Source organism: Triturus cristatus, chromosome 4_2 (genome assembly GCF_964204655.1).
Source record: "Triturus cristatus chromosome 4_2, aTriCri1.1, whole genome shotgun sequence".
NCBI lineage: Eukaryota > Metazoa > Chordata > Amphibia > Caudata > Salamandridae > Triturus > Triturus cristatus.
The window spans coordinates 314935693-314962971 of record NC_140586.1 but is presented as its reverse complement, the minus strand read 5'-3'; the positions used below and the strand labels follow the sequence as shown (position 1 = coordinate 314962971).

General features: G+C 46.1%; 1 protein-coding gene across 5 annotated transcripts in view; it reads left to right on the top strand.

Annotated features, from left to right (window-relative positions):
- SUCO (SUN domain containing ossification factor) overlaps positions 1-27279 on the top strand; it is a 580289-nt gene that overhangs the window by 327828 nt on the left and 225182 nt on the right. For 3 of the 5 annotated variants that reach the window (XR_014960616.1, XM_085601645.1, XM_085601646.1), the window contains exons 12-14: positions 7366-7386; positions 7649-7704; positions 11851-11942. Coding sequence is in view for 4 of the 5 variants with exons in the window: in XM_085601645.1 (XP_085457771.1) it covers positions 7366-7386; positions 7649-7704; positions 11851-11942 (169 nt within the window). In the remaining variant the exon portion in view is untranslated. The remainder of the gene's footprint in view (positions 1-7365; positions 7387-7648; positions 7705-11850; positions 11943-27279) is intronic. The other 2 variants (XM_085601647.1, XM_085601648.1) reach the window with 1 other exon arrangement.

Here is a 27279-nt window from a genome sequence, read left to right as displayed (position 1 = left end):
TTTACATGCTGTTTAAATGTTGTTGGAAAAAAGCCCTGACATTTTGCAGCCTTTCTTCCACAATTATTCGTCAGATAACTCACTTGACAAAAATCACTTCCTATAACGAGAAAGAAAATGAAATACCATTTTCCAGGAACAGATAAGCAACAATTAGTAAAAACAAACTGACATTTGACCTCTATCCTCGAACAGACTGCAAATGTGTCAAGAGGAAAAAAAGATTTAAAGGCCTCTTTATTGCTCATTAACTTTATGAAAGAAAAGAATACCTGTTCCTTTCAGCTTAAGTTAACTTGCCAGCAGGGACCAGTAAATTCTAAAAAAATAGTTCCACCTGATAAAATCTCACTCGCAATTGCAAGTGAATTTTTCAAGGCCTGCTGTAGTAATTGAGTTCTCAGTGGTCAGCTGATAGTTTCTTAGTAGGGTGTTGACCTCTGCATGCTTCCAGTGTTCGGGGTAGGTGGCTGTGGCCATCGAGGTGTTTAACAGGGTGGCGAGTTTGTGACTGATCTTGGCTCTCTGCCTAGGTTGTGGTGTAATATGGGATTGGTCCCAGTGAAGAGTTTTTAACCATAAAGACATAAACACATAACACAACCACATTGGTGAATTTCAAAAGTTCAATGTTATTTAATCACACTGAACATAGGATTATATCAACACATTAATATGAATATGTGCCCGGAAAGGAAAAGAAAGGGAGGGGAGGTTTTAAAATAAAGAGGATGTGATGATTAAAGTAAGGGTAAGAGGATATACAAAAAGGTCAAGTGCAGATCTCCTAATTCTAGACATGAAACCACCAAAGGCTCTACCTCAAGCCACATATATCAAAGTAAAATCAACATTGTGCTTAGCCATGCTTTGAAATCATATCACAGTGCAGAGTCGCTGTTGATTAAGCTGGCTATCTAAGATGTCGATGTTTCGACCCCAAATATACTGTAGGCTTCTAAATTCCTTACGAGGGGTCTTCCTCAGGACTGAGTGAAAGGGAAGGTGGGGCACCAAAATTAATCCCAGAACAGGGATGAGCAAGGGTTAGATGGGCGCGTAGGCTCCAGAAGGTAGGGAAGACGGCACTCTAGCAGGATGAATCTCTGAATTGTCCCTCCCAAATATGTCTAATATGAATTGTCCCTCCCAAATATGTCTAATATGCAGCCACATTAATTGGCCAGACCTTAAGAAAAACACGTTCATTGTGGTGGTGCATTGGATGGATTCCTTGTGTACGATGGCGATCCCTCCACATGGCTTGTTAATGCGGTCCCGCTGGGTGATATTGTATCCTTCGGGTATCACAGTGGCGATGTCAGGGGAAGATGTAGGGTTGAGCCAGGTCTCTGTGAGTAAGAGGACGTCCGGTGCAAGGGTGGTAATGAGGTCTTAAATCTCAGTGGTGTGTTTGCATGGTGTGCTTGTGTTGAGAAGGGCACAATCGAGATGGTGTACTTGTTTTGGTGCTGTCTGTGGTGTGGTCAAGGTGGCCCCAGGCAGTGGGCTGGTATGCGAGCTGTAGCAGAAAAAGTGACAGTAGGTGCAAATGAATGGTTCTACCGTGGAGCGACAGTCGACGCGTTGGCTGCATTCGTAGTGGCGTCTGGGGTGCGGAGCATTGCATTGGGGTAGCTGCAGGGGGTGGAAGGACCAGGGGTAGTGGCTCTGGGCGCTGTCCAGATGTAGATGGTTGCAGACAGGCTAGCCTTTGGTGCGCCTGCTGCTCCGATGTGCTGTGCCTGTCATTAGGTAGATCCTGGGAGGTGGGAAAGAGTGCGGTGGGCGGGTCTACTGAAGGCGGGAAAAAGAGGGTAAAAGATGCACACAAGAGCAGGTAAGGAGCGGGGGGGATGGGCAAGGGGGACACCAGTGAACATTGATGGGGGGCCAAGGGGCGAGAAGGGGTAAAGAGGTGACAAAATAGAACACGAAAATGAGAGCGAAAAAGGGCAAAGCAGTCAAGCACGAGGTGACAGCAAAGGTGACAAAAGCAGAAAGCGATTGAGAGGGCCAGAAAGGGCATTGGGTGGGTGAGCGAAAAAGGGCAAAGCAGCCAAGCACCAGGTGACAGAAGCAAAAAGATGACAAAACACGGAAGCGAGAGAGAGAAGAGGGCAATGATTATGAGAGAGAGAAAAGGGCAATGATTATGAGCGAAAGAGGGAAGATGTCAGTGTAAACCGGCACAGAGGTGCTAAAAATGCGAGAGCGAAAGCAAAAACAAAGGAATAGGAGTGAAGATAGAGAAGAGGATTTAGCGGGCAGGAGCAGTGGAAAGCTGGGTCCGAAAGGTCCTTGACTGGTTGTAGAAACAGTCAAGGTTTGTGGGGAGCCTTGGCACCTGCTCAATGGGGTCACACTGCAGCCGCCATTAGGTAGGTCTTGGGAGGTGAGAGGGGCGCATGGGTGGTGCTACAAAAGGTGGCTTGAAGAGGCAGGAAAATGCACAGGCGAGCGGGTAAGAAGCGGTGGGATTCAGGAGTGGAAAACCGGAGAAGGGCAGGAGGCCGAGGGACAAGTAGGGGCAAAGAGGTAAAGCGCAAAGCACAGAGGTGACAGAACATAGAAGTGAGAGAATAAACAAGCATTGGCATAGCCAATAGGTCTCGCCTTTGGGACCTTATAAGTGTTTACGCATGCAACAGTTGATGTTTTTGCACCAAGGATATTGTGCTGCATAACTAAATACTTCTAAGGTCCCAAAGGCGAGACCTATTGGCTATGCCAATGCTTGTTAATTGTAAAGGACATGAATGTAGGACCGATAGGGACCCATTTCAGAGTTTCTAAATCCTGCTGCATCTGGGACCCGGAAGGACCCGGTGCTCTTAAAGCTCTGCAGTTGGCACACTGATGTCGACAGAAGGAAGGGCAGGGGCCTAATCAGATCAATGACCGCAACTCTGTCCCCACATCACACGTATCTTCATAGGCCACTCTGTAATCTCATGCCCAGCCTTAGGGTGGGCGCACTATTGAAATCTCAAGCCAGATGCTCATCTCAAGGTCCCCTTGGAACCTCAAGCCCAAAAGAGATGAAGTTTCATGTACTGCCTGCACCCACAATCTAACCTCTTTTACCAATAACTAACAACAAAGCAGTGATCTTTGTTGTTAAATGGACGCAAGAGATACCCATTGGGTAGCTGAAATGCATAACCTGAAACTAGAAAGTCTGTGGTCAGTCCTGGCTTCTCTGCTAAACAAACTGTGTGATCGAAGGCAAGTATTATACTTCACCGGGCCCCCTTCTTCTTCATTATCACAAACGAGAGTACCTTTAAATGCGTACGTTTAGGAACTGCACTGTGTAAATATGAGGTACACATGACAGCTGAACTGAATTGCCTCTGATTTTCAGTAGTGCCGCTGTCGTCAGGGCAGGGGGAGGCATCAATATTTTTAAATGTATATTTTCAAACTATTACTTTTAATAAATGCCTATCAGTGCAGTGGGATAATCTGAAGGTGAAACGCATCTGCATGTTATAAAAACTTTTTTTTACATGGTGTTTGTTGCATGACTTACATTTCAAATATGTTCGTGTCTGTGCTCGTGCATGGGCTTTCAGAGACAAGCCGGACACTTAATTCCTTTATGGCTCGTTTCTCTGTAAATGTCAGCTCCCCAGTCTGTAGCAACAGTGGCTTAATGTCCCTGTTGCTGCAGACGGCCATCGACTGACACTGTCAGGAATAACAGACTATGTAATTATTAGGGGGGTGTTCCATCCTATACACCGCCCCTGAAGCCACATCTCTAATCAGTTGATGGATGAAACGCTATATTAATGAGCGGGTACATCAAATGATAGATTATGGGGTGGAGTGATCCATATATAGATGATGGATGTGTGAACGGATGGGTGGTTAGAATGGCTGATGGATGGATGGATGGATGGATGGAAGAGACGTGGGACCTCTTCAAAGGAGGGCCGGGCTCACTTGCATGGTGCCATCAAAGCTTTGGTTTAAAGTGGGGGTGGTTTAACTTTATGGCTACTCTCATGGGGAATATACATGGGACTTACTCTTAGCAGTTACTCAAAGTCTAGCAGGGACCCAGCCCTCGCGGACCTAGGTTGGACACCGTTCCTTTAAAGCACGCAGAGTGGATTAGCACATTTCCGTCTGACTCCTTCAGAGAACATGTGTATTTGAAAGCAAGGTGTTTACCTAAACAAGGATTTTGTGGCTGTGCTCCGCTCTTTCTGAAATGAAAAGCCTTAACGTTCTTTATTCCTGGCTCAGCCAAAAAGATCACCCCTCAAAGTTCCTTCCCTCAGCCAGAGCTCTCAAATTTCCCAGTTCCGTGCGTAGGCAACGCGTCCAATCCAGGGTTGTTTCTGTGCCTTCTGGGATTTGTAGTCCTGCCTTTCGAAAATCAGGACTGCATGTCCAACAGAGCAACAATGAGTCTGAACTGGATTACCTACTCGTGCATGAAACGGGGTGAATGGAGAGCTGTCACTTACAGTTTGGCTCTCTGCAGTGTTCCCGGTGGTTAGGGTACTTGTGGCCTTCTGCTTTAAGGAGCTCTGCGAAGGGTATATCTGGTAAATTCAGTATTTTACCAAATCCTTTGTGGCTTTTGCAAAAAAGAAACGCGCGCGCCTCGTGCAAGTAGAAGGGGGGGGGGGGGGGGGAGTGCGTCCGAGAGCAGGCAGCATTTCCCTTGTGAGAGCGAGCGCCATAATTGCTACCATATGGTGGCGCTCGCTCCAGCAAGGAAATCGCCAAACATGCATGCGTTGCCATTCAAGGCAATGCAACGCGTGCACGTTTTTGCCTTCAAAGCCGGACCGATTTCAAAAGGTCTTTTTGCCTATGCAGCGCATGTGCGCTGCGTAGGCGAGACCTAAAAAGGGCAAAGCACCCAAGCACAAGGTGACAGAGCAAAAGATGACAAAAGCAGGAAGCAATTGAATGAGTTTTAAAGCGATTTTAGGCTCTACATACTTGCAACTGTTTCATCTATATAGCATATTTAGAAAATATTGACCTGTGGAATGTGTGCGCTATGGAAAGTATCATCAAATCGGAATTTTGCTCATAATTACACTTTTTGCACATAAGTACATAAAAAAATAGCGACATTTATATTTTTTACAAATACAGCACCAGAGAGAAGTCTGCACAAAACAGGTCACTAGATCCAAGCTTTGTAGGACTGCTGCTGGACTAATTGTTTTTGGATGAAGAGGTCCTGTACAAAAGTTTATTCAAGCCTTAAACACGCCCTTTAACTATAGATGTGCCTTTTTCTAAGTGAACAATTCACAACAGCTAACTCCCAACAGTTTTAAAGGTAGAATATTGAAGAATTTTGACTCTAAACTATGCTGTCTAAAACACATTTGACTGTCCATACCTTCTTATAAAACTCTTAGAACTATTGACTTGTGGAAAGGCAGGTTAACAAGAAATTCACGTGTGAATGGTAAATAGAGGCTCGGTTATACCAGTCATCACAAGAGAAGAAAAGTTATTTCCCGAAGTCCGAGAAACTGCTAATTGTCTCATAATGAAGGTTAGGTTCAAATAAGCAACACATTCTTCACGGGCAGGTGTTACATTAAGGCATTACTAGACAGGGTGGCGCCAGATTGCTCCTAGAATCATTTAACATGGCCCGCTTCCCAATGATGTGGCAAAATAAAATGTTGCTTAATTTGCTAGCATTCCTTGTACTGGCCCTGGTTCTTGAAAGATTCAAATTCCTAAGTCACCCATATTATCAAACCCTGTTCTCATGTGAACCAATGTGGGAAACTCTGAGAACTGTGAGTGTATAACTGCACGCCAAGAGACAAGTAGGGCTTGCTGACAAGTCTTAGAAACCTGGAGTGTTATTCTTCCATTTCAAAGCGAAAATGCTATCTTATTTCATTTAAACACTGTTACTTTTTTGTTGCATTTTTACACTGTAATCTATTTTTCAGTGCATGTACTTTGGCATCCTGTTATGCCTTTAGCAAATCGTTTTTCAAATAAATTGTTGTTGTGAGTGTTGCGCCACTGCTAGTAATGCCTAAAGTAATAAAAGAACTCCAACGTCATTTTTGCTATTCTGCTGTGGCATAGGGCCTTTGTAGAAATTGTAATCAGACTTTACGTTAGTTCCAGTATCACTATTTTTCTAGAGGCAAATTCTTACTTAATGCTAGGTTGTAGGAATAAAGGTTTGGTGATGCTGCTTTTAAGTGTCATAGGAAATTCAGGACATTGCATTTTACATTAAAAAAGTCGATTCTTTCACCATAGATGGGGCAAGATTTGATTTAACTAATGTTACAAATTCTTAATACAAATGTACAATTACATATAAAATATGTTAAATCCTGATATTAGTTAACGATTTTTGTGTAAAAATATCAGTGACTCCCTTTATACTATGATAAATGTGCATCCGTTCTTTAAAGGCTTAAAACGTGATCTTTGTCCCTGTAAGAATATTATATTAGGACTTATTTCGAGACACTGTAGTGTTATTAACCGGAAATGTGTTGAATTAATAAATAACCACCGCAGGCAGACAGTGCAATACCAGGTAAATTTCTGATTAGAGGCAAAGTGCAAGAAAGAAAAATCCAGAAAGCATGCTGTCTCCTCCTTCACACGAAGGATATGAAATCGCTTCCCCACCGAATTCAGAAGTGCATCGACATCAACAGGTTGGAAAAAACTGAATGCAATTTTCTTTAAGGACCACTCTTCCCCACAAAGTAGATGAACCTTTTAACTGATTTCGGATATTTGCTCATGACCCCTGTTTAGTGCTTTACTTCTTCTTAGCTAGGGTTGCTGTATGCATCCCTAATTAGTTATAGGACTTCATTATTGTGATCGTCCATCTCACCAAATTTAATTGAAATATATCCAGAGCTCTTTGAAAAAGATATTACTATTGCCGCTGTCCCTTTTGACTTTGAATCTGTCCTATATTTGGGGGCTCTCTGACTGCATTTTTTTTGTTGCTTTGACCAACACCAACTTTATCTGTGGTGCAAACGAGTATCTTTCAGATTTAACTGCCTTCAGTTACAAGAGGGTGTTTTGAGACTTGCGCTCTACAGCACTGTAAAACATTCAGTAGCTTACAAGTACAAATAATTAATAATATAGAAAGTGATATTAATTGTGTATAGCCTATTTAATGGAAGCATTTTTCTTCTCTACTAACAATTCTATCATTTGAGTGCAAAACAACATCTTTATACTTACTGCTTGCTATTTGCTAAGCTTGGGCTTGCTCTGCTGTAGATATTTATGTAGAGAGTAAAAACTGGACTTGCTTGTGGCATGTACTTTGTCTTTGAACTGACCTCTGTTTTTTTCTCTTCCTCTTCCTTGCTTCAGATGTTCATCAAGTACCTAAAGGTTAGCAAACCTTCTCTTTGTGAATATCTTTTGCACTGGGCCCGGCATTCTCTCTTGCACTGCTGATTGCTTTCTCAAATTCATTGCTATTAAAAAAAGTTTAAAAATGTGTCAGTCGTGACCTTTTCAGGTGAGGACACATTTAATTTCCCCTGCAGAAAATGTAGTTCTCAAATGAAATGCTGTTTTGCAAAAACTAAGCCTGCTGTAGCACTCTGATTTCTGTGTTGATGTTTTAATAATTATGATGTGCATTCTTTAGGTGGAGCTGGTATCGCATTTTGGGTCAGAGCATTTTTGTCCACTAAGCCTCATAAGGTAATATTTAAAGCCATTTAATAAAAAAAATCAATGTCAAATAACTAACAATATTTTAGTGGGTTAATGGTGGGAGTAAGGCACGATGAACAATTTTGGATGTACTCCGATTGCATGTAATCCTTAACGGGTTGATTAAACAAGTGCGGAGAGAGTTTTTGGGAATTGAGATAAGTAACCAGAATTAGCTGTCCTATTTGGTGTGTATCCCTTGCCCCCCCCCCCACCCGCCCCCAATCCACACCCTCCACGAGGTCATGCCACCTAGCTTGGGTGGGCTTAAGCATGTGAACAGCACAGTGCTTATTTATTTTACCATAGTTTAAGACCAAGTTAATTTTATCTATTTCTTGTCCTGTTAAAACATTCAATTTACGGAGACGTGGAGAGTTAAAGACTATAAACATCTTATTTGTTAGTTGTAAAGGTTGGTTCAGGTTACTCAGACTATAGGATCTCGGTTCAGTCACCGTGTCCTTCAGAATATCGCATCTTTTCCTACTGTTATTTGCTCTCGAGTGTTTTGCATTCAGTAGCAGGACTGGTAACTATCAACTTAGTAGCAGGATTGGCAACTATCCACTTAGTAGCAGGACTGGTAACTATCCACTTAGTAGCAGGATTGGCAACTATCCACTTAGTAGCAGGATTGGCAACTATCCACTTAGTAGCAGGACTGGTAACTCTCCCTCAGCAATTTGGAAAGTAGGAAGTCTTTCATGTGTAGCAGAATGATTAGTAACATTTTGACTGCTGTTTTTGCTGATGCTATAAGGAGTTCTGCCACAGGGCTTTCCATTTACGTTGGTCAGTTTTAATTGTTACATAATGTCTCCATCGTCATTAAAAGAGCTAGCCTGTCATGCCATTTGTGCACCAATGTATGCAAATATTTCCGTCTTTTCTCTTGGCTGCTCTTCACATTTGGCAGGATGCCTATTCAGTATTAACCTTTACTGGAGGTACAATGGGTTCATTGTTGTCAAGGCCTGGTTAATTATTTTCAGTGCCAAGCCACAGCATTAATCATACCTTCTGGGATAATCTTTCTCTTTTTAGATGACTGAGTCACACATCAGCCTAAAGTAATGTCTGTGCTACCTCAAAGCAGTAAGTTTCTTAACATTTGCTAGTTAAAGGCATTTCTCTCTTTATTTGACCAGCTCCTGTAACGTCACCTGAAATATTGTTCAAGAAGTCTAGAATGAAAGGGTGCCATCAGTTACTATTGGGAGCCTATGCTTGTTAGTCTGCCTCACTGTTAAATATCTTCATCACTCCTGCATTCTTGCCACTGACAGAAGATTACTAGAAATTCCAATGTCATGCTTAGGGCATAGGTGCATGTAGCTTATGCCATCTTTAAGATTTGCGTCAGAGCGGAAAAAGAAAATTCCAGTGCAGCCCTTCGGTTCCTTCACTACATCTTCAGTGTTGGTCATTTATTTTGCTCTGCAAGGAATTGAGAGCACCTTTTTCTAAATGTGGAGATATTCCCACTCACTTTTGCATTTGTTCTAGCCCCTTCCCTTATTCCATTTGTGCGTGCTGCCCTCCAGTTCCTTGTTAAACAGACCAGGAAAAATGGAAACTGCAATATGTTACTTTATTGCTGATGGGCATGTTTTTTCCCAATATACTCTTCATTGTCTGCTCGTGCTTCTGCTGTCTAGTCAGTGTTGCCGGTGCCACGGTTTATACACTATCTTGAGTATGATCGCTGTAGTTTTTTTAGGGGCTTGGTGCTTTAGCAGATGCTGCATGTCTCGTCTAGATAAATGTTTAAAGAAAGTTGCCTATTTTGTCCATAAGTGCCTTCCATTAGATGTGGTATGCCCCCGTATCAAAAAGATGCCTTTTGTTAAAAAATCCTTTATACAGTGGACTATGTTTCAACAATGCATGTACTTTGCAGGATGTGTAAGGTTCTCGAAAGGCTTGCCCTTTTTCTGGGAATCTCTTGTCCGGTACCTCTATTCAATTGAAGGTAGACAAGACACAGTATCCCTTTTCATAAAGATTCAGCTATTAGACCTACACCCAAACAACAAGAGCCTCAGTGTGTGGTACGGTTACTTTCAATTAAATGTGGAGACCTAATTAATCGGCAGTGGTAATCAACTGATGTTTATCCTTCCGGGATAATTGGTTAGTGAGAGAGCAGTCACTTGAGCAACAAATTACCAGTAAGCTGACTGGCGTTTACAGTAAATGATGCAAAGTTTAAATTATTAGATACTGACCTGAAACAACAATGATTTTTATAACGTACCATTTACACATTAAGAGTAGTAGTATACGCCCTCTATGCAAAGGATGATACTGTAAAAGAAATCTATTTTGAATTATCAAGTCATTGACAACAGCTGCAGTAAAGATTAATCCATGTATCCTCCTTGAGGCTTCAAATCCTCAGTAGTCCATGTTTAAACAGCAGTGTGGTTAGTCACTCATATAGTACTTGTAGTCTGATCGCCTCATAATGTGATCCAAACTCCAGCTAGTGAGATGGAGAGATTAAAAAGATCAACTCCTCTTTGGTTTCACTGGTAGTGTTTTTCACTGTATGTGAAGTGCAAGGTAAAGGTAATACTCTGGATCTTTGCTTCCTGAATCTTCAGTTTTTAAAAAAACTTTACCTTCCTGCATTCAGCATTTGGCGTGGAAAGCGTCTTTCTTGTGTGAACTCACCATACCCATGATGTATGCGTTTTTTCCCCCCCAAAGGAACCTTCCTGAACTGATATTTCATAAATTTACAGTATTGATAATTCCCTATCATCAGACTTTTAGTTATCGCTAGTCAGTGTTATAATATCAGTGGATCTATGCTCAGATAACATTTAAAACATCAGTAGACTACGTGCAACCCACTCAGGTTATTTAGCAACCTTAACTTTTCATTTCCTCTTCATTTCATCTTAATCAACAAGTATTTCTGCCTACCTTCATTTCGCATTCAAGCACTGTGGCTGAAAGGCATCACACATTTAAGGATGTTTAACATTTTACTGACTTCCATTAAGCAGACCAATCTCTATGTAGCTTTTGGCCAAGCAAACCAGGGCAAAGTCTTTTCGAAGCAAGATTTAGGGAAAGGGGATTTTCTACTGCAACGCAACACCTTGTGCTTCTTTGGTCAGACCCTGGGTTCATGAGGTCAGAGCTCATTCTACCAGTGGCTTGAAAAAGAGATCTACCGTGAGACGACTTTATGGGAAAAGCACATTACTGCATTGATGTACAGAGCAGTGTGACATTGGAACAAATTGCTCTTTTGAAACGGTTTGCCTTATTTTGTGCTACAACTCTTGGTCCCCTGCACTATTTTGTTAGTACCAACATGGGCATGTGAATCTATGTAAGGTCCTTTGCTGGAGATGAATAACTAATGTCTATCTATAACTATAGATCTTCAGCATTGACACCTTAGAAATCACATGGAACCTGCCCTTCTCCCCATCACTGTGTAGTAGTAATCATAAATCAGTGAATGCGTAGTTATAGGACCTACAAATCGCCTGGGACAGGAGGGGTGGTATACCATTCCAAAACACTTGTAATTCTCTGGTTGCGTTGGAAGCTTAACTGCCAAATTTTATATATTTTGGTTTTGTTTTGCAGAAACAGTCACTAGAATGATGCTGTTCAGCTGCTTCTCTCCCAACTGAACTAAACCTTAACCAAGGACCTATTCTGTGTGCATATATGCACTTTCAGAACAAGCTAAAGATGTATGCATGAAACAGAGTTTCTATAGAAAGGGAAATTTACACCTTTAGATTGGTAGATTGACATGGTTCCTTTTTAAAAAAAAGAAAATCATTAGAGATTTTGTTTTCTTTCTATTGAAACAATTTCAAAGTCTTACACAGAGACACATATAGAAAGTTTGGGAAATTCATTTTAATACAAGTAATGTATGTTTTGATTTCAGTGCTGGATGTTTGCTAAATAGCCTTTACAAATCTATTGAAAGTGGACAAGTTAGACATTATTAAAGGTATTGCATATTGTGTTTGCTTTACTACATAACCTAAAACATTTGTCATGCTTAAAGTTAAATGCAGCTTCATACTAAAGCCCTTGTGCAATCAGGTATATGCTCTTGCACCCCAGTTTAAGCATGTATGTTGTAATCGGCAGGGTGTTTGGAACGAGCATGGTGGAAGAATATGAAGAAAGTGTTGATTTGCATTACCAACATGAACGTCCGGATCCTTATGATGAAGATTATGGTAAGTGAATTAAAGTAACTTTTTCTGGTTCATGCTTGAAAATTGTTTGTGTTAAGGTCTTCAGCACCTAAGCCTCACCTTTTGGGCAACCATACTTGTCAAACCAGATTTTAAAGTTATTTTTATAATCTGATGTTTGACAGGAAGCTGCCATTCCACTATACTTTGGTTGTTGGAATTTAGGGTTGTGGTGGCTATGTAAGAACCTTTATTAACAAAGATACCCAATAGCATTTCACACTTTAAACACACACCAGCTTTAATTTTAAACAATGTGGAGTAATTAGTAAATTTGATTGGGAAGGACTCCTAAACACTGCCGTATTTTCAGGAGATCTTTGGGAGCAGATTTCTCCTCATGGAAACTTTTCACTATTTCTAGAATTGCTGACTTGCCCTGTGGAGAATCTAGAAAATGAGGTTTAAGGGAAACGCTTGTGCGTGTCTGAAAATGTAACATTTTCTGTCACGTATATTTACTGATGGTCTTGAACAATAAATAGGTTTTGCCAGAAAAATTTTTTTTTACATACATATAAATTCTTGGCTTTTGTGAAGAAACTGAAGCTTCTGTTAGAGACTCAGAGGCAAGGATTATGCATAGAAATCCCTTTGTTATGTATGGTCCTGAAAGCCAGTACCATTAATACTGTGTTCTGAATCTGGCTGCACACTGCTACGTCACAACAGTACTATTATGCTGTCACAGGCGACGCCTCTAGGCTTATGCATGGAGTGGGGCCCGTCTCCTGCAGGGATGGGGGAGAGGTTGGATGTTGGGCCTGGTCAAGAGCCATGCACAACATTGAGGGGGTGGGGAGGGGGGGGGCGTTGGGCGTTGGGCATTGGGAAAAAGGGGATGGCACCCATGGGACTTCGGAAGTAGGGTTTGGCCACAGGCCCTGCAGCTAACCCTACGGTGTGAGCAAAGAGCCATGCAGGGGGTGGGTTAGTCGGCTGGTGGAAAAACAAAGTTTAAAGTGATGATATTATGCAGCACCTTAAAAAAGTGTGTCTTTACATTAAAAAAAACTGTCATTAAAAAAACAAAGGTTAAAGTGACTTTCTAGTTAAGTTGAAATATAAGTTAAAACGTAAGATTTTAAAGTTAAGCCCAGCGCAGCATGGGGTTGGGTGCCTGTAAGGGGTTTGGCACAGGTCCTGGCGGCCAACCACCCGCAATGCACGGCCGAAGCCCGTGCGTGCCGGGAGTTAGCTTTACGCATGTAAATAAAATATTACTTTGTTAAAAAAAAAAAAAAAGTCAAAATTCACTGGAAAAAAAAAAAAGAAAACTTATCGTTCTAGTTAGGTGACTAGGTGAATGTCTGTGACAACATTAATGTTTTGAACTAAAACAAACACAAATTCCCCAGTTGTAGTTAGCGGAGCTGGCTATAAGTTGTGCCCCCTCCATGCACTGCTTATGATCTCACATATTACATCACTCATGAGATGTTCTATGACATTATTCATAACGTCACTGATGACATCTCAAAATACATCATTGATGACCTCATCCAATAAGTGTGTTAGTTTGTTTTATAGTTTACATAGTGACGGGTTACTACCATATTACTTTTCTACCTAGTTTATGAAGCATGTTTGAGAGAACAGTTTTGATGTCCTCATAGAGGTTATGGAAGGTGCTCCAGAACCTAGAATGAGAGCACATTTTCTATAAGTTCACACTATCTTACTTAGCCATGTGAGAACAAAGTCTAATATATATATAAAATATCTACGACCAACAACAGCAGCAGCTAGTTGATTCTCCAATGTTGTACTGCAGATTCAACATAGTGTTCTAATGAACGGGGGGTGCTAGAGGGCGCACAAGCAAGATGGCCGCCCTTACGTGAGGCTCTTGCTGCTCGGGGACGCCTTTCATCATAATGCTTCTCATAAGCCGAGCAATCGACCCATAAAGCTCTGGAAAGTGGATTGGAAGCCGCCATACTTTGCTGCCAGTGGTGTCTCTGGAACCAGCTTCGCTGCAGAGTGCTCCTCATCCGAACCCAGTGTCACCACGACCCCAAGATGGCAGCCGCTCAAACCAGCTAGCTGCCCGCGTTGATCCGGAGGGAGCCGATGCCACTGTAGCCGGCGGATGGGGACAGCGCTGATGCGAAGCGGAGGACCCGGGGCGGTGCGTTGTGACACACCCCTGCCCCAGCTGGGTGGCATGGCCCGCCGGCTCCTGCGGCACCCGACTGCTGACATATACGGACGCTGCCCTCACGCCCTTGCTGCCCGGTGGAGTGTGCGCCCCTTGCTGCTGACATGGTCTGCCATCGCCCTCAGCTGCCGGCCACCTGAGAGACGCTGGCGATGGAGCGGAACACACCCGGTGAGTGGAAGCCAACTCGAAGAAGCCAGTCGCGGGTGGGGGACGGCCGTGCTAACCTCCCACCTCCAAATCCTGTGCCTGAATCGCCGGACATCGGCTGAAGGTGTGCCGCTCTGGGCCTGTCGCCGCTGCTCGGAGGGACCAGCGCGACCGCTGCATACTGCGAGGGGTGCCGTCTGCCCCCCCCGCTTCAACCTCCTGCGTGGACCTGGGGCTTACCAACTGTGGGGCCGAGTGCATACCAAAACGTCCTGTGGGACCCTGCTGACCATCGCTCCTGCTGGACTTGCTGTGTGGGCGCCTGGGGCCCGCGGGGCCTGGCCAGTGAGGGCAAAAATAGCACCTGCAATATCAACTGGGCAATCAACATCACCAGTGCCAAGCAGCCAGCCATCCCGCCCCGCAGTTTGCCTGAGGTGCTTCTATACCCGGGGGGATTGTGGGGCCCTGGGGGTTGTGGAATGCTGCTTCGCCGTTGCCACTCTTTTAGAGATCACTCTTGTGACCCGCTGTGCCTGAGCCACCGCGCTCACCACGGCGCTGTCATAGACAATCCCAGTCACTGACGCACCAACTGCCACATTTGCCAAGACTAGGCAAGCTGGGACCTCCCTCCTGGTCGCCGCCTCTGGAACCGCAAATTATTACCCACAGCCTGCTTACAACTACGCCGACCACGCACCTGGGGACGCAGAGCAATATACCTCACCTATCAGCATTGTGGCAAAGGAATACACCTACATTCCTAAAATACCACCCAACGCACTGGGGCGCTAACCCTACATAGACTGCGTAATTACCCCCGCCACAGTCTTGCGTAGGTGAAGCCACACTCCTACACCCTTCCCATTCACTCTTTCCTACTCGCCTCGCCATGCCAAGGGAACATACCTGACGCACAGGAAACATCATGGGGAAAACAGACGAGAAGCAAACGAAAATACCGTTTGAAGCTCGCAAATCATCCAGAACACAAGGCGAGACTGAGGAAAGCACGACAAACAGCCCCACCCCAGAAGCGCCCATATCAACAGATGATCTGAAGAACCTCCTCCTCACCATGAAATCCAGCCTAATCTACATAGAGGCCAAGATGGCCTCCATGTGCACGCGCCTCGACAATGTTACGTACAAAAATGACCAGCACGAGGAGCGTATAAAAGAAGCTGAGCAGCGCATCTTGGACCTAGAGGACACTTCCATCGTCAGCGAAGAGAAACTCCTGAATATGGAGAAAGTCCTGAAGGTCATTGCCGCCAAGAATGAGGACTTAGAATCTAGATCACACAGGAACAACTTGCCGGAGTCCACAAACACCGGCAAAATGGAGGAATATGTTGAGCGCCTCCTCCCCACCCTGTTTGGGAAAGAAGCGTTTTCCGCGATGCTGATATTAGAGTGAGCACACAGGTCATTAGCCACCAGACCTCTGCCTGGAGCCTCCCCAAGACCTATTATAGCGCGGATACTTAACTGTCGAGACCGCAACATCGCCCTACGACTGACAAGGGAGAAGCAGACACTATCTTTCGAGGGCACAGCAATATCAATATACCCAGACTTCACGATGGCTGTCCAGGAAGCTCGCAGAAAATTGCCAAGAAGCTTCAGCAAGCGAACATAGCGTATGCCATGCTTTTTCCAGCGCGTTTAAAAGTCACCTACCATAATCAGCAGCATTTTCTTTACCACTCCTCAACATGTCAATCACTTTTTAAAGTCCCTGCCTTAGGCATCCTCCGGCCAAACGTCACCAAACACCTCACATACCGCTGCTGCGGATCTCTCAGACATAGAATGTCTGATCAACCAAGGCAAGTTTAACAATAGACCTTGGACATCGCTGGGTGACGGAGGGCGCGGGCCCTGTGCATTATACACTGAATCCGCGCAGCAACAAACAATGCTTCGTCCTGCGGTACCGAACCCAGCGGTCATGCTACACCTCTCCACACCAACGAAATGGAACACTCCGCTATATGAGACATTCTATTTGTCCCTGAGCACCCTAGTGCCATCGAGGCGGCTCTGTGTCGCCCTCTAGCCTACACCCAATAGGACACCCCTAAACTGATTTGGTATTTGGACGTTACTAATGTTATTGTTGATGGCAGGGAAGGGTGGGAGGGCCAAACCCCACAGCAGGATTGGGCTGCTGCTGTGGGAGGGGGATTTCACTCGAGGAACACCGCTCTACAACGCCGTAAAGACAAACCACATTGACATAAACTCACTACTTGACATAGCCATGACACTCAATGTCCTGAACCAACTAAACAGCCGGCACGACTCGGCCCCGCCTTCCTAGTTACAATCTCCTGACATGGAATGTGCGTGGCCTGGATAACCCCCGAAGCGCAGGCACATTTTGGCGTACCTAGACAGACACAACATACAATGTGCCATGCTGCAAGAAACACACCTCATTCCAATAGACGTACCTTCGTTCGCGGCCCGATGGACAGCTCACCGCAGCTTTTCCTCTTTCTCCTCATACGCAAGAGGTACCACCTTACTGGTTAAAGGTACTCTCCCATCCACCGCCATAGGCTCCTACTCTGACCCAACAGGACGATACTGCATCCTTTGGGGACGACTAGCTTCCCAATCCATCACATTCATCAGCTGTTATGGCCCCAACACAGATGACTCAGAATTCTTTCATATTCTGTGGGGAACGATCCTAGATATTGGTTCAACACAAGTGGTCTGGGGAGGCGACTTTAACCTTACACTGGATCCAACAATGGATCGCTCTCACCCTCAACCGCACCACTATTCTATTGCCCAACGCCACCTCAACGACATCGTTACAGACCACGGGATGATTGACGCCTGGTGACATCTCCACCCCAACAGCAGGGAAGGCACTTGTTACTCCACTGTGCACTCCTCCTGGTCACGCATTGATGGGTGGCTTTTAACCAGAGGTCTGATATCCCAGATAACTTGTGTCACACGCCTGCTGCGCACCTACTCAGACCACTCGCCTGTCCTGCTGACTCTCATCCCCCCAATATAGACTCACCATACAAATCCTGGCGCCTACCTACAAACGCATTGTTGGATCCCGATTTCAAATCCGAATTAGAACAGGAGATAGAGGACTTCTTTCCCCGCAGAATAAAATCAGTGCCGCAGTACGCCACGGTATGGGAGGGATTCAAGGTCCCCATCCGTGGGGTTTGCATTGCCAAGAGCGGGGGGATAGTAAAAGAAATCCGGTCTACTCTTCACAACTTGGAAAAAGAACTTAAGTGCTTAGATACCCAAATGCACGAGACACCCTCCTCAAGCGTGCAGGCGAAAATAAGAGACCATAACTGAATATCGAGACCCCCGGAAAGAGTGTAAATTCAGGCGCAAATACCATCAGGCCCAGCAAGATGGCGAGGGCGAAAGACCCGATAAAGCACTCACAGCAACTATCCGACCACCTAGATTTTCGAATACGATACTTGAAATACTTGACGACGAGGGCCACGCCCACTGGGTACCCCAGACAATATTGCAGTATTTCAGAAATTTTACAGCACATTATACAAGTCTCACAGGACGCAGTCGGTAGACTTTACCCCTTTCTTTGAGGGCACTGCAATCGGGTGGCTAGGAGATTCCCAACGGAAATATCTTTTGGCCGACTACGAAGACTGTAATAAGAGCTGCTGTCATGCATTTACAGTCGGGTCGAGCCCCCGGCCCGGATGACCTCACGGACGAATTTTATAAAACTTGCTCTGCCCTCATTTCAATCCTCCGGCAGGTCTACGAGGAAGTTAGAGATACAGGGACCCTCCCCAGACGATGCGTGAAATGCTAATCATCTCCCTTCAAAAGCCTGGGAAATGTGCAGACCAGTGCGACTCATACAGGCCGCTCTCCCTCATCAACATTGATGTGAAAATCCTGGCCAAGATCACCGCGAACAGCATAAGCCCCCTCATGACTGCCCTGGTGCTGCCGGACCAGTCAGGCTTCATTCCCCGCAGGGCTACATCACACAACCTCCGCACCTTATTTGCAGTCTTGCAAGACATTGACCCAGAGACAAATGCGGTGGCCGTCTTCCTTGAGGCGACCAAAGCCTTTGATTCCCTTGAATGGGATTACTTAGCCTTTGTATTACAACGGATGGGTTTTCCTATACCCTTCCTGTCCTGAATCGAACTACTATACACCAATTTACAGGCCAGTATACTGATAAATGGCATCCGCTTACCAGCTTTCCGCATTGCAAAGAGCGCGAGGCAAGGATGTTCGTTGTCGCTGCCCCTCTTTGCTCTTGCAATAGAGCCACTAGCATCTAAATTACACCAACACCACAGAGAACACGCCCTCATTTATCCCGAGCGCCAACTGTTAATTTCACTATATGCGGATGACCTCACCCTCTACCTCCGCAATCCGGCAGACAGCCTAAACCCGATACTACTGGTACTTTTTGGGAGCCTCTCCAGCATCCAGATAAACTGGAGTAAATCCCAAATATTCCCTCTCACCGCGGCAACTCTGAAAGTTGATCCAGATTACCGCCTCATCTGGTGTGTAGACACAGTCACATGCTTAGGCATTGTAGTAACTAGGGATAGGGAGGAATTCATGAAAGCCATCTATGGGAGAACACTAGAACTCCTGACCGACAAGATCACCAGATGGATTGCCATGCCAATCTCCCTGGCAGGCAGGACATTGTTGATAAAAATGGTAATCCTCCCCAAGCTCCTATACTTATTTATTAACATCCCTTATGCCCCCATCAGACACTTCTTCAAAACTCTGAAATCTCAGCTTATCCGCCTCACCTGGGGAGGGAAACAGCGACTAAAATGGGACACCCTCACTCGTCCATTTGCTGCAGGAGGATTTGAGATCCCTGACATGGAATTATATTTCCATTGCGCACAAGCCCACTATGCAGCATTCTGGAAGGACCTAGTGGTGGAACACAGCTGTATGGCCCAACCCCATACTCAGCCTATCTTAGCTCGCCTATCATTCATAAGCACACTACTCCGACCACAGTCGAGTGCACAACTCATGCCTGGAGAGAATTGGCTGGCCGCCTCAAACTTGACTTATTATATTCCCCCTTGCTGCCTCTTCAGGGCAGACATGACCTCCCCGTCACTCAGGAGGGAGGCTGCCACCAAATGCTCCGAAAACTCTCGTCTTAATCTGGGGTAACCTGTATAAAGACGGGAAATTCGGCACCCGAGAGGAGTTCTTCGGAAGCAACCCACCCACAGCTCTTGAACTTTTTCTGTATGTCAGGCTGCGTCAGGGCGTCAAATCCACTATCCCAGACTTTCCACATGAATCCTTCCACCATGGGTCCCTTGCAAAACCTCCTTCAAAAAGATACTCCCACACATGTCTCCATGTTATACCCGACCACCCAAATAGACAGTCCACGCAAAACCCCGCTGCGGGAATGCACTGGGAGGACTGCATCTCCCTTTAACTGACGAACAATGGACTTATTGCTGTCAGCAAATGGGCAAAGTGTCGGCTAGCAGCAGACTGCGACTGATCCTCTACAAATATTTGCACCGGCTATACTACACGCCTGTAAAACTTGAGCGCTTCCACTTAAGAGATACTGACTGTTGTGACGGATGCGGTAGAGAGGGTGCTGGCTTTTTCCACTTAGTCTGGGACTGTGCCCCGGTCCGACGATACGGGGAAGAGGTACTAGAGGCGCTCGACCAGATGACTGGAATTCACATACCTGACTCCCCACTCATTGCGCTGCTGGGTTACACTAAGGATCTTGATGCCTGATTCAGACGGTTCATATCACCGGCGCTTTTACTGGCCAAACGCACAGTGGCGTGTAGATGGGGGCAAGGGAGAGCACCCAAATTTAAAGATTGGTTAAAAGGCCTGATATTTTGTCAAGGACCACTGCATACATACGCTGAACTGTTACCACCCTTGTCCCGCCCAAGAGACATTTGGGACCCCTTAAAAGTGTAGCTCCTTGCGCAATCAAACACCGATGATGCTGAGAGGGGAGAGAGGGGAAACAATTGATTACAGAACCTTAAGGGCAATGTGTGGAGTCCTGATGAATCTTGGAGGTACTAGCAGCACAACTTTGTCACAGCTCGCAGTGACCGGGCGCTGCAGATTGTCAGCGCAAACACCATGTCATTAACAATATTGTCATATGGAAATGTGGTAATGGAATGATTTGAAATGTCGCGGGAATGTAGTTCGCATGTTTTATGTTTTTATTGTACAACAAAACCAATAAAACAGATTTAATAGTGTTCTAATGAACAACTAGAGCTCCATCGTGCTATATTTATGACAGAGTGACACTTGGACACCATCTTGAGGAAATCAAAGTTGTAAAACTGAAAGCATTGCCTCCAGACAATACTGTAGTAAGTGAACAAAATGAGACGATTCATTTTGTCACAGAAATTATGGTTGGTGCTCTAGAAAAGTAAAATGAGGACATGTTTTCTATAAATTCTCCTCTTCAGTGTCAGAAACAGTCAGGTATGCTGAGTGTAACATGTACTTCCAGTAGTAGTTTGACAGTTAATTCCCCAGTGATTAACTGCAGGTTCACCACAGGGATCTAATGAACAACTGGAGTGCTAACATTTTATATTCAAGACAAAAGTGAGGGCATTTTGGTGGAATATGAGCTGCTGAATTTAAAGCCTTTGCTGAGGACCAGGCTGAAGGAAATGAGCATTGATATGTTAACATAGGTGGGAAACCAGCAGGATCAAAATGTGAGGGGAAGTTATGTTATGTTAAAGATACTTATAGAGCGCAACTGTTACCAAAAAGGTGTCCTGGCGCTTAGAGGAGGCCAACAGGAGGGCAAGAAGGAGAGAGATGAGGGGAGAAGATTAATGTTTAAACAGAAATGTTTTTAATGACTTTCGGAAAGGAAGGAGATCCGGCATGCTTCTCAAAGCTAGAGGGAGCGCGTTCCAGGCTTTGGCCGCATTAACCACAAAACCTCTGCCACCCCAATTGGCCTTCTTTACCCTAGGGACTGTAGCCAATTTGGCGTCCCAAGATCGTAGGGTTCTAGTAGGAGAATACCAATGGAGGAGTTGTGTTAGAAATTGAGGTCCCATTCCATGAAGGGCTCTGAAAACCAATGTCAGAGCCTTAAATTGAATACGTTGTCTCACTGGCAACCAGTGAAGGGTCTTAATTTGGGTAGAAATGGAACCGAGCCTGTGAGCAACCTTGCAGCCGCCTTCTGCAAGATCTGCAATTTATTTAGGGAACCTTCATGTATCCTCAAATAAAGACTGTTGCAGTAATCTAATCTTGGCATAATGAGGGCAGTGATCACCGTTTGCTGTGCAACTTTAGGGAGTAGTGGCATAATTCTTTTGCACGATTTAAGTATATAGGAAGTAGTGGAAACCACTTTATTCACTTGATCCCTACCACTCAGTTTATCATCCAGCCATACTCCCAGGTTTTTCACTTTCCTTACCGAGGTAGGGAGAATACCAAGATCTGACGGCCAGCAGCGTGGGGACCATAAATTGGGGTTATTGCCAAACAGAATAACCTCCGTTTTATTGGAGTTGAGTTTTAGGCAATTTTTTGCCATCCAGTCTCCCACCGCGGACATACAATTTTGTAGTTTTAAAGGTGTATGAGTTTTTAGTAATTAAGTAATCATCCCCTTTTCACATCTGTTTACTCAACCCACATATCTTCTCAGTCGCTTAACAGCACCTTAATTTTAAAATAATACAAATGTTGGTAGGTAAATTTTGTGCGCAGCGGGGGATCGCCAGCTGCGCTGGGTTGACCCCCTGGCCATATCTGTCTATCTATTTAATTATTACAAACTCTTATCAAGCAACTGCCACAATGTAAAGGAGGTCCGTGCAATTCTCAGGATAGCATAGAAGACAACACTGACTTGTTGCAGGCATGACTACTTCCAGTCCCATAAGGCAAGACACACAAACACCACCTACTTCAGATGGAGATCCTCTCCATTGTGCAGAAGAGGACTCCTGAGCCATTTCTCAAATACCAGTGATACCAGGGTCTTTACTTCAGATTAACCCTTCTAAAAAAAATAAAAAGGCAATTTTCATCCATTTCTGCATGTGCTGCATTTGAACAAATATCTGAAGGACTATTCCTTTTGCATGATCAACTTGCGGATGTCTCCTTCTTCTCTCAGAAGATGAATTTGTCATTCATATACTAGCAAGATGCATATTTACATATTCACAACTACTCCCAAACTTCGCAATTTGCTACGTTTTAGGGTGGCTGACTGCCATTATCAGTTCTAAGTATTGGCATTTGCCCTGAAGTGCTCCTGAGAAATTTTCTTAAATGAATGGCGCCTCTGGCAGTCTTTCTGTGCAAACCACCTCGCCAGGTATTCTCCTGCTTTGACAATAGGCTCATAACAGTTATATCCATTTACTTCACCATGGCGTCCATGGAAGCCTGACTATAGCTGTCTCACAAGCAAGGACTTACGTGACTGAGGACAGTTCATTGCTTATACCGCTTTCAGGTCCTGTAGCCATTCTGGCATTAGACGAAGGAGTCATTTTCTATCAGAGGAGCACACCCTACAACAGCACGTTCTAGCACAACCATTTTCTTCCCTCTTTTTTGTTGAGAAAAAAAGTCTTCTATTTTAGTGAACTTCTTCCAGTTACTCCTGTGAATGATGTAATATTTTATTACAGTCATCCCATTCTGTATCTCAGAATGCAGCCTTTTCAGTAGGAACTGGACAAAAAGTGGCTGTAGGTATTTGGCATCTTAAAAAGCGGGATAATCCTTATACCCCGAATGAAACAAGCGTTGCCTTGGCGGTCCCAAAGTAGGCCATATTGGTAGGCATTTACTTCCATCTGCAAGCCCATTTGTAATGATTATGGATGAATCTATCTAATATTGGTGTTTCAGATGACACAGTATGTCTCCAGAAGGCTGATTGTCACTAGAGATTTCAGGCTTGTACATTAATGTCTTGGAAAAAGTGAGCCCCTTCCAGTTTTAGTTCAGCTGTTGAAAATGTCTCTTTGGACCGAGACGCAGTTCTTATATTAACTGTTTCCTGGAAATTGGCACTTCTCCTAACGCTGAACTCCGAAAGGAGTTTTAGCAAGATACAAGCCTTCACCAATAGCAGTCTCTTCCTGCAGTTCCTGAAGGGTAGGATTACGCTGTCAATCAACCCAAATTTTATTCCAAAGGTGTCTGTAGATATTCACCTCCAGGACTCGTTCTCTGTGAATTCCACCGATGTAGCAGGCAGAGTATTACATTCTCTGGATGTCGGCAGGTGCCTCAAATTTTATTTTGACAGGACAAGCTTATGGTTGTGTTTGGATGCCCTCTTTAAGGATTGCAGCCTCTGTCACCTTCTGAAATCTGAAGGCAGATTGCCTCATCCAGGCACTTTCATAATGCATTCACCTAGGACAGTGACTACATCACCAGCCCTCTATGGGTGGGTACCATTTGTAGAGATCTGGAGAGCGGCTGTCTGGGAGAATGATCACACATTCATTCAGCACTATTTGCTGCATGCTGAGGCAGAGAGAGAACAAGCAGTGAGACAGGCAGTGCTTGTCATGTTTCAAAAGCGTGAGAAATTCAGAAATGTACCATATTTCTTGCTATTCTGATTCTAGCATGGGAATCAAAGATAAAATGCTGGAGAAACCATTTACTTTCCTCTGATTATATTTAAGTGTACATAGATTCTCGGGTAGCCCACCCGTCTTCCTAGTCAGATGCTCACTAATCATTCACAACTTATAACACTTCAATATCTGAGGAATGGTGCACTATTATCTCTTGTTCAAAATCTTGGCCTTTTCAAAGGAAGTGGTTGTGCTCCTAAAGTAGCATTTACAGCCTAGCCTGTATGTTAGTCATACAGTGCTATTATAAAATTATATACTTCCCACTTGAGGATTGAGAATGATTATAGCCCGTGAATTTAGGAATCCTACCAGTGCTTGAGAACCGCAGTTAAATGGTTACAGGTAAGATGTACCTTGTTTCTTTCCCTTGCCTGAGCAAAACATGACTGTTGGCACCCCTCTCCCAGCCAATTGGACAAACCCTCTCCTCCCCACCGTCCCGCACCAGGTTTACTCTGTTGTGCCAGTTACCTCAGATAATTGGATGCAGCCTATTCTGTAGTAGGGGATCTCTGTGTATAGTCATAATCTAGTGAATAGTCCCGCCCATGTGCGCGGACCCCGGAGCAATAAAAAATAATCTCTAAAAGGTGACAAATCATGCAGACCTGCATACACCTTTAAGAGCGAATTTAATTTAAAGACAGATAATGCAGCCTATACCCACAGGCTACACTGTCCAGTACTTCAACTAGAATTCCACCAAAATCCACAAACAGCACTGCCTGTCCAGTTTTTCTCCCCATAGGAAAAAACCCTGCCTCTACCAGCAAAAGCCTCTGGAATGATAGAGAGGAAGGAGTGGACAGACAAGCCCCATAGGCTGCCATTATGTGGCTTGGAACAGGATACTGTGCCTTTAAGAAAACTTTCCAGTTTTCCAGAACTTTCCCCAGTATCCCAGAATGCCCAGCAGGTCCCATTTACTTTCAGTTCTTTTTTCCGGCTCCTGCTAGCAGGACCCTGGAGCATTGAGCTCTACCTTTTTCAAGGTTTTTCATTGAGATTTTGGCAATTTGTCACTTTTTCTTGTGTTTAGTAGCTGGTACTGTCAACATGCCTGGCTTGTTCGACAAGTGCCCGGAATGTGGTCGAAAGAAGGCTAAAACTGACCCACACGAGGTGTGCATAGCTTGCCTTCCCCAGTCCCACGTGCCTGAAAGCTGTACCATCTGCCACTCGTTTTCAGCAAGAACCCTGAGGGACAGGATGAAGAGCAGGCTTCAAGCTCTGGAGGAGCGAAGACTGAAGGCACCAGGTGGGTCTGGAGGGGCTGATTTGGCCCATGCTGAGGCCTCTGGGGGGCTCCCCAGGGGCAGGAAGACCAGTAAGCGCTCCCGCTCCCCGTCGACGTCGAGGGCGTCGACGGCGACGTCGAGGAGGATGACCACCGTCTGTTCGGCGTCTCCCCAGGGCTCTGGGGCGAAACGGCGTCGACGATCGCCGTCGAGGGACCTGAATAGGCCGCCGTCGACTACATCGGCGTCGTCGGCGACGACGCCGTCTTCGACTGCGTCCAGCGGTCGACGTTGAGAGAAGACTCGGCGTTCGGCGTCGAGGGATCGCAGCTCGCCGTCGATGAAGAGGAGATCGACGTCGAGAAAGCGAAGATCGCCGTCGAGGCGGAGGTCGCCGTCGAGGCGGAGGTCGCCGTCGAGGCGGAGGTCGCCGTCGAGGCGGAGGTCGCCGTCGAGGCGAAGGTCGCCGTCGAGGCGAAGGTCACCGTCGAGACATAAGTCGACGCCGAGGAGGAGATCGACGCCGAGAAGATCGCCGTCGAGGCACAGGTCGACGTCGAGGCACACGTCGACGTCGAGGAAGAGAGTCGCCGGGATCGGTGTACTCAGTGGTGTATACCCCGCCTCGGAGGTCTCCGTCGCCTCCTCCTCTCCCACCTCTGCCACCGCCTCCTCCACCGCCACCACCACCGCCACCTCCTCCACCACCGTCTCCACTTCCTCCACCGCCTCCTCCGCGGCCGCGGACTCTGTCTCCGCCACCCCGGCCTCTGTTGCTGCCAAGCACTCCTGCGGTGCCGCCGCCGGTCCCCCCGAGGTCGGTTTCCCTTCCACGGTACCCGACTCCGCCGCAAGGGACCCGCGGAGACCGGCGGACAGGCCTAAGCCGAAGAGGTCGCGCTCCCGCTCTCACAGGAGGCGACGATCGCGGAGCCGAGGGCGATCCTCGTCAGACTCTAGACGACGCCGCAGAAGGTATAGGTCCAGGTCGCGCTCCTCGGACAGGGACCTTTCCCCGACGCTGTCGGACTCCCCGGGGACTAGGGTGTCGCCGGTGGACGACTTGGTCTCGTTCCAGGAGGTGCTGTTGCGAGGGGCTGCGAAGCTGAATATCACGGTGACGGTTCCAACACCCACGACGTCCGTGATATTTGAGACGCTTCATAAAAGACACTTGTCTCGCCCCCTCCTGCCTCTCGTGCCTGGACTGGTGGAACCAGCTTTGGAACTGTTCCTCACTCCCGCAACAGCGAAGGCCGCTCCGTCCAGGCTCATGAAGAAATATAGGGCCCCGGAGTCGGATCCGTCATTCTTGAGAGGGGACCCGAAACCGGATTCGGTTATCGTGACGGCGGCGAGAAAACAACATGCGACCGCCCCGGCCTCCACGGTGCCACCGGACAAGGAAAGCCGCTGGCTGGACTCTGCGGGCAGGAAGGTGTGTGGTACCGCTGCCACCACGATGAAGGCGGCGAGTGCAGGGGCGTTGTTGGGCCGTTACGACTGGGCCCTGTGGGAATCCCTGCAGCAATATGCGGACCTCCTGCCACGAGACAAGAAGGAGGACTTCTTGGAGACGGTGCGCGAAGGCATGCTGGTTTCTAACCAAACGATCAGCGCAGCAGCGGATATATCGCTATTGGCCGCCCACGCCTACTGTCATGGCGTCCACCAGCGGCGGCATTCCTGGTTGCGCCTGACGTCCCTCAAGCCGGAGGCGCAGCAGAGAGTGGCCAACCTGCCCTTCTCGGGGGAAACCCTGTTCGGGAAGCATGCGGACGATGAAATGGCCCGCATGAAGGCTGAAGCGGAAACCCTGACGGCCGTCGGGTTAGAGAAGGCCGAGAAAAAGAAACGGCCGTTCCAGAGGAGGTTCGGGTCGTCGGGCCGAGGGCGTGGGCAGGGCTCGGGACAGCAGCAGCCACAACAGCAGCAGTTCCGCAAGCCCTTCCAGAAGCGCCAGAGGGGTAGAGGTGGCCAGCAGGCTACTACCACAAACAAGGGCCCGGCCGGGTCTCGGCCCTGAGCTGTTACTTCCCCCTCAACCGTTACCCACTCCAGTGGGGGGAAGCATT